At 38.2% G+C, this 8,746-nt stretch overlaps 1 protein-coding gene across 4 annotated transcripts in view; it reads left to right on the top strand.

The window, feature by feature from the left end:
• Positions 1 to 8,161, top strand: part of SLC16A14 (solute carrier family 16 member 14) — a 27,483-nt gene extending 19,322 nt beyond the window's left edge. For 3 of the 4 annotated variants that reach the window (XM_057503456.1, XM_036912975.2, XM_036912986.2), the window contains exon 5: positions 747 to 5,637. In XM_057503456.1, coding sequence (XP_057359439.1) covers positions 747 to 1,063 — 317 coding nt within the window. In that variant the 3' untranslated portion in view covers positions 1,064 to 5,637. The other variant, XM_057503458.1, reaches the window with a different exon arrangement.
• Positions 8,162 to 8,746: the final 585 nt, after the last annotated feature.

The following is an 8,746-nucleotide window of genomic DNA, read 5'->3' on the forward strand; positions in this document are numbered from 1 at the left end:
TCCTGCCTCCTTGTGTCACTTACAAAGATGCTTGTGATTTATGCTGGTTCCACTGGATAATCCAGGATAATCCCCATCTCAAGGCCTTAATCATATCTGCAAAGTCCCTTTTGCCACATAAGGTAACCTTCACATGTTCCAGGGGTTGGGACCTGGGCATCTGCAGAGTGTTGGGGCATCCTTCCTACCACAGGCCCAGAGGCCACCAGTTGGCAACATCTAGGGCAAAATCTCTCACATGTATTCACCTCAGTTCAACAGAGACTTTGCTTCTAGCGCTGGGTATCCCAGGAGTCAGAGGCCCCAAGGCATCCTGTTCTGAATTAAGGTGCTTAACAGAATCTGTCATCCTAGGCAGGGTTTAAAGTGATGGGAAGACACATCAGAGTTGGGCAAGTAAACTCAGTCCCCACGAAGCCAGGTACTAGGCCAGGATGACAAGGTCTACCTTCCAGCCAAAGATTGGGGTGGGAGCCTGCGTAGTGTGACAGGGCGTGGGGCCAAAAGCCAACACCAAGGTGCTGTTTGTAGGCGGCTGGCTGGCAGCCAGGCCAGGGCTGGCGGCGACTGTCAGAGCCCCCAGAGGTTTCGTACAGTGTATGCTAACCCAGTAGAGCCTCACCTGTTCAGATGCCCCAAACCCATGCTCACCTGGCCTCTCCTGACCCTGTGGTCTCATATCCTCTGCAGGAGTAGGGGAACCTCATGGGTGCAGGACAAAGTCCTCCCTGCCCCTTCCTTTCTAGCCTCCCTACAGATCGTACAGTCATCTCCTGTCCGAGGGCCCCACCAGCAGAGGGCCTGTGTCAACACACCCAGTTTTAAGCACCCCTCGGAATTTGAAGTTCGAGAGATCAGGAGTTTTGCTTATATAGCTGACACCGGCAGCTGGCTGACTAAAAGTTTAAAGCCTAAGAATCACTTCATGAAACCCAGTCGCTACAAATGGGGCTCCTCTGGATCAAGCTGCTCCTGGTCCCTGCCTGTGCACAGGATGCAGATGCAGCATTTCTGGGTGACAGTGAGTAACTATAGTGCTACAGCAAACCACATCGGCAGCTGAAAAGTCAGATCTTGCTCTCATCTCATTCTGTAGAATTCTCTCTCAGGAATGCATTTGGCTATAAGAGAGCAACCCACCAGTGGTGGCTTATACAGATTTAGTTGTGTCACATAACCAGAAATCTATAGTTCGGGGACTGGAAGAGATAGGAATGGCATCTCCGAGATCCTATCGGTCTTTTCCTCATGCTGGTGCCTCATAGTGGCACAATGGCTGCTGTAGTTCCAGCCCCTACATTCTCATTCACATTGAGGAGGAGGAAGGGAGGAAAGGCTCAGTCCCAGCAGACTTCCACTTGCATCTGATTGACCAGAACCGTATCACACAGTTTGTCCAAGCTTCAAGGGGAACTGAGAACTGGAGTATTTTGCTTTCCAGCTTCTGTGCTAAAGGAAAAGAGAAAAGAACTGGGATTGGGGGTTTGGCTCAGTCAACCAGTGGTATCTTCCAGAGATATTAAACTGAAATATCTATGAAGGGGGTGGAGGCATGGTCATTGGCTCATGCACCCTCTTGTTGGAGGTCCTTCAGATGTATTATATGTGGAAGTAGAAGCTGTGATTGGTAGTTCTCTGCATGACCTGGAGGTGCTTTCTGCTTCTCATGGTCATTCTGGGGCTATTTTTATACCGACCCATCAGATTTCAATAGCAGCATCATAACACCACTGGAAGTGTGGTACCAGTATTCATGATCAATGTTAATAAAAGCGCCAAAGTTTGCCAGCATGGTTTGCTTCTCCTGTTTCTATGGTCATGTCCTTCTCACCCATTTGCATTCTAGTGCATTGCTTAAGTGGAAGAGAAAGGCCTTAGAGCTAGGAGCAGGGAGGTATAGCCGGCCAGTCCTCAGGATCTCTGCCTGCCTCAAGCTTCCTCCCTTAAAGTGGATTCTGTAGGTGAATGTGGCACTCCAGGGGTGGTAGACACTATTGTATTAATGGTTAAGAACCTTCTCTGAATGCATGTCAAATGCTACTGGGGGCTCTAAAATCAGTGTTCTGATGTGCATTTCTAGGCTAGCAACGTAAGGGGGCCTTTTCTTCTTTTTATTGGTTTGTTTCCTCTCCCACTGAAGAATACTGAACAACATGATTGGCTAACTGCACTGCGTTTATTAATTCATTGACTTTCCAGGCCAATGAGCCAACATTGCAATGAGATGCAAGCCCAGCTTTTATGCATCTTAGTTCAGAAGTGACTGTCAATATGAGTGACTAAATAACCACATTAAATTCATACTAGAAATTCCAGGTGGGCTGGAAATTATTGCTCAGCTGCATTTGCTACAAGGAAAATTACTGTTCACATTATGTTTTTAATGGGTTTAGAAATGAATGAGTTTTCCATTTTTCAAAGTGGTGTCTACTGGCATTCAAAAAATCTGGTACAATTTAGTAGCAAGTTAGACAATCACACATTTCCATTTAGGAGAAGAGTATACAATCAGAAGTATAGAACAGACATTTCAACTGTGTCATTTAGCAACATGAACTTCTTGATCTAACTTATTTATAATATTGCTAAACATTCAGTCCCTCTCGTTTAAAGATGTACTAATAGTAGGTACCTTTCTATGTTTCCAGTGTAAAATACTACAAAACTTCGCCAGCAGATTTGACTGACCAAGAATCTACACATATGTCCCCTATTTATGTAAAATATAATACCTTAACAACAATTTGCAATGGTTTTCATCAAGAGATGGAAACACTTATTTAATAAGGATGAAAAACAGCTATCAATTCTCATTTGATAGACTCAAATGAAAAAGGAATACAATTTAATAGGGAACCAGATTTTATTTGGAAGCTGCTCATTTGAACCGATATGGATCCGGGTTGCCAAGGATCTCAGGCTCTAAACCAAGGAACAGCGATCAGACCTGTAGGGAGAGGTGGCGAGGGATGAATGGGCCAGGCAGCTTGTTGGAAATGTCTTTCCCTGAAGAGTTGTGTCCACATGTGCTGAGAATCAGAGCACATGGTCAAATACCACCTCTCCTGACCTGCTTTGTATCTGATATTGGACTGGGTTGAGTTCTAACTAGTGGAAATACTAAAACAGTTGCCAAAGAAAGATGGCAGAATCCAGTGTCATTTAAAAATAAATCCTAATGGTAGATTGGAGAAACCTGTCAGATTAATTTAACATAAAATTTAGGACTACCTCTCCAGTTTGTACTGTTAAATCATTTGATGAAGTTGGGTGTGTTTTTAAAAAACTGACATAAGAATTACTTTTAAAGATTGGTAGATGTGGACACTTTTACAAACAATCATACTTTTAGGGGAAAGATGAAATTTTAGAATATAATGGGTTCAATTTAGGATTGTAACTATGTAGTGCTTTGCATTTTCTAGAGTTTACAGAAACAAGAGGGAGGATGAAGCAAAGGGAAAGAGGTGCTAGGGCGTTCTATGGGTGATAGTTTTTATTACTATCCCCCCACAGAAAGAGGAAAGATACACATACAAACAAGGAACCAAGAGAAATGTGTTCAAAACTCAAAAGCATTCAGAATGGCTTGTGCTCATGGTTAAGCTTGGAGTAGAAGGGGATAGAGTTAGGTGAGGACCATATCCTAGAGCCCTGGAGCTTATTTATATTCAACCACTTCAAACAAAGTAAATGAATAGTCTGAACTAAATACAAATTAATTTTCCACTCAGTTAGGATTTTGTCCGATTCCTAAGGTCTTTGTTAGGTTATAATTGTTCCAGTTATGGGTATTTATTATTTAGAGCCGTCATTTTTATGCTCAATCACTTGATCATGTGAAAAGCGCAGATTTACAATGACAAGGTCAGCTTTTGAATGGGATGAGTGGAGTATGAGGACCTCATTTATATTTATTGCTTTTCTTTTTAAACCACCACTTTCAGATAGTCCCATGATATCCTCGGCTCATAGATATAACTCTAGAAAAGACTCTAGATTCTGCCTTCTCTGCAAGTGAGTCATTCATTTCCTCATAACTCACAGTGGCCCACAATTGACAATTGTGGACACTAAGTGTAAGTTGGGTGCATTTTTGTTCATATGACAGTGTCAATGTGCCTTCCTGATTTAATTCTGAAGCCAATCACTGTTTTGGGGTTCTATGCATAAGCTTACTTGTCCCTCATGTCTCAAGATATTAAGAGATAAAGAAAAGATGACAGAGCATTTTACTGAGCTGCACCTCAAGAGTCTGATATTTTCTTCTTTATGTTTATATCACATAAACTCAAAAAACTTGGTTGACATTTAAAGTGTATCCAGAATTCAGAGCTTTTGGGTGGTTCCAAAGAACTTTTCATTTTTAATGTCATTAAGTGTTTGTTTTCCTTTATGACTACCTTGACTCATCCAGGAACATTAATTATGCACTAGTTACAACAAACAAAGAAATATAAATAACTGGCAGGAAGTCCGAGGTACTGGTTTACACCTTTAGTGTTGCTTTTGTGTAGCTATTCGTTGGAAGAAGAGGAAGTTGCATTCATTTGCCAGTTAGGTATTTTTTAAAAGATAATTTTGAAAGGTGGCCACGAAATACTATGTTTGGCCATTAAATCATTTATACTTTTATGTCTTTGCTAATTAATGACTTAATGGGAAAAAACATTCAAAATTTACATTTTTGTTACCACAAGTAAAATTCTTCTGTATGCCTTAATCCTCTCAGTTCACATAGTTGGCTGTGTGGGGCCGTGACAGGTGACTGATTGTTAGATTTAATCCCTGAAGTATAATCATGCTTCATAGTTTCTGAGACTTTTTTTTTCTCATTTTAACATCTCTGACATTGGAATACATGTTACAAATGCCAAAGAAAACACTGAGTCATATTTTAATATGACAAGGATATTTCTTATTGATACATAAGATAATGATACATCATAATTCATGGTATCTTAGAATCCATGAAATATAGTATTTACAAAGTGCTTAATAAGGTTATTATATGAAAACATTAGAATGCAATATTGAAATATTATTTGAAAAGAACTGATAACTTAGCATTTAAAGCTGTATTCTTGGCAGCTTAAAGTTTTATGCATATAAACATATAGATGTAAATGTCAATTTTATACAACCTGGACAATTTGATTCTTTCTGGAACAAATATTTACCATCAAATACTTCAGAAAGAACGGAAGTTCGAATGTCTTCTGCTCAGTGTCTTTTGAGACACACCAGAGAATTCTTCAGAAGAATTTTGAAGGTCTTAGAAGAGATTTGTGGTTTTATTTATGAAAAAAGAAAATCATTAGATTCACTTTTCTCTGCTGACTTTGTGCCAGCCTGAGTTACCCTGAGGGCTGTGAGCCAGAAGATTGTGTGAGACGGCCAACTGCTTTCTGTGCCTTAAAAATACTCTGGTGGCTTACAAGAGAAGTACAGCTGTTCCCAGGTACTGAGAACTCTGGCTTATGTAGGCTGGACTTAAAAATGGTGAAATAAAACATTTGGGGCATTAAATGACATTCTAAGTAAATTCCTATAGAAATATTTATAGTAGCAATAAATGCCTGCTTTGTGTTCTTGACTTTTATCAACTATGTACCACTGAATATATTCTTTTTTGTTTTATAGGGTGGATCTATGACATCACACAAAAATATGATTTTTCCTTCTATATATGTGGTTTACTTTACATGGTAGGAATACTCTTTTTACTCATTCAACCATGTATTAGAATTATAGAACAATCCAGAAAAAAATATATGGATGGTGCACACGTTTAGTGTCATGTTATGTTTCATGTAAGATTTCTTTGTGGTACTCATGCCTACCTCACATGGTTGCTGTGAGGAGCCTGTGACTATTGTGGGAAAGCATTTTGTGTGGTAACTGGCACTGTCATTTGTAAATGCCATTGTCCTTACTCCATTTGAAAGCAGAGCTGCCTTTCCATCTGAGGAGAAGCAATACTGGAAGGTATTAAGGTATTAGAGATGACAATGTCCGGTCAAGACAGCCTGTTAAGTAACTGGTAGAAATGCCCTCCTAAAAACTATTCTCTCCTGTCACCCACTGGACTAGGGCTTTAGAACAGCTTTTAAAACAAAGCTGAGGAATAAAAGCTTTCAACCCAACTACTTTGTAAGGTGAAAATAGAGTATTAACTGCTTCTGGAAAGCTCACAGATAAATGGGTTTTAAGCACAAGAATATGACTAGATTTCAGAAATTAGTTGTTATGGGGAGCTATTGATCTACCAGTGTGAAACAAAGGCAGCTCTAATTTCAAAGGTAATATATTTAGTACAATTAAACAGTTTATATTTTTATGAAAGAATTCTGCATCTGGGGAGTACAATTTTTAAATCTTCCTCTAAGAATATGTATGCCATCAATCCTCATTCAATCTTAGCCAGTTATAAACTGAATCTAAAGACAAAACCTAAGTAAATAATAATGATTTCCTTAGTGAAAGTCTTATTTGTGCATACAACCATTAAATCAAGGGCTATGATTCAGGCATTTTATTTGTATCAATGACCTCTTAGTTTATGAGCATGGTCTGGGCCTATAAAAATTTTTTTCCAAGTTTCTCCTGCCCAATAAATAAAATAGACAACTAATTATTGTTGGTTGACGTATGAAGTTGGTGGTTAAATTCTTTGTAAAGTGTGTCGCTGATCCAAAGTATAAGACTATCAGGCTGTGAGGGTAATAAATGGAACACCCTCGTCCAGATGTCTGCCTCCCTGACATTGGTGCAGTGGTAACAAACAGCCCATCTCCAATGCTCTTGTTATATAGAGAATTCATTTCCCTGAGCTCAGCACAGTTTTAAAAATAGTTCTCTTGACTGATTTCATACAAAAGATAACTGTGATCCATGACATCAAATAATGCTCTTCCTTTATCTGAGATCTCTATTTTTCTAAGCCAAACATTTTTCAGACTACAGAATGTTCTTCCCAGAATCATTTTGAAATTTCTGGCTCCCTTGCTTGTTTACACATATTTTAGAGCTGTTTAAATTTCTACTCACAATTTGCTCATCACACAGAAAAATCCTTTATTATCATTGCCAATGTCTTGGGTCAAATTTAGCCGAAGTGAGTACAGACCATTCTCAATTATCCTTGGTAATTAGAGGCAGGAATGGTAGTAGTAATTGGAATCACAGAATGTTACCCAAAGCCTAATTTTAGCCAGCAGTTTGAGTTTTTCATTCCACCAAACCCTTTAGAACTATTAGCAAATGATTACACGGACGTTTCCTTTTGTCTCATCTCCGTGATTCCTGGCTTTCATGCCTGGTGGGAGGGGTTGTGTAATGAAAGGGGCCACCAAAATAACCATAATATAAAAGGCAGCTAATGGAAAGGAGAAACAGAAGCATGGCTAATATATACACTGGGTATTACCTCCAGTGATTCAAAAATTGCCTGTAAATTATTATAGATAACAAATTGCATGTCATACTCCACTGGGTTCAACACAATGAGACTGATTTGTTATTGTTACAGCTTTGGCTGCTGTTAAAGAATCCAGCTCTCTGTTTTGATAAAGGTAACCTTAAATGCTGAGGTAACACTCTCACTCTCTTTATATATTTACTATAAGATTAGGATGATGAGATTAGAAAGCCATGTTGTATGCTTTGAAACGATGACTGCATTAACTTTCACTCTGACAACACCAAGTTAACCAGAGATGGTGTTCAGTGTTTTGAATGGTGCTATCGCCATTGTGTTTTGCTCGTTGCACATCATAAATAGGAACTTTTTATCCAATGATCTGGCTTTTGTTATACTCATGTTAGACCTGTTTATGTTCAGTTTGTACAGTTGTTTGTTGATTTAGTGTATTTATGGAAGTGGCGATTATCTACCAAATCAGAAGTTCCCATTTTTCCAAAACAGAGTAAAATCTGCTTGCAATATTGACAACAGAATAAAAGAGAATGCTATAAAGAATTACAGCAAATATATTACTATTTCCTGTTTAGAATATGCTATTATTTACAGTTCTTTGAAAGTATCATAAAGGGTTGACTGTATGTTTATACCATGTTCTTTATAGTTTTCCCCTAACATATCCAAGTAATTTTTATTTACATACAGCTAAATAAATTTTGCCCTATTTAAAGATGGTCAGTGAGTTTTGTATAGAATCTTTATTTTCTTGGCCTTCAGAGGGAAACTCCTAAAATTGTAACTGATGATTATATGTTTCTTTGCCCTGGAACAGTTTTCTCTAGATGTGGTCATAGATCTATGTGGAGAAACCACCTAGGGTGACCGTTTGAAGTGCCAAGTCCGGCTATTAATTTGAAATACACACACTTTTAATCCAACAATTGCATATCTAACATTTTTCCTACATGGGAGCAAAGACAAATGAACAAGGGTTTTTTAAATTTATTGTCTGTTGTATAAAAGACTGGGAACAATTTAAGTGTCCATCAATAGGGAACTGTTAAATAAAGTATAATATTTATGTAAATATTTTTTTTAAAAGACAGATCCATATGTAAAATTAGAAAATAGCATCCAAAATATATTGCTAAAAGGGCAAGATAAAATAAGTTTAATGTGCTCCCAATTATGTTCACTTTAAAATAACTGAGCCTACTATGGTAATCTAAATAACACTATTTTGTGGAAAGTTAACTATTTTCCCCCAAAATATTTTAATAAGAATAATGGTATTGCCTTACATTTTTTCAAATTTCTTTAATA

The sequence above is a fragment of the Manis pentadactyla genome, chromosome 6 (genome assembly GCF_030020395.1).
Source record: "Manis pentadactyla isolate mManPen7 chromosome 6, mManPen7.hap1, whole genome shotgun sequence".
Taxonomy (NCBI): Eukaryota; Metazoa; Chordata; class Mammalia; order Pholidota; family Manidae; genus Manis; species Manis pentadactyla.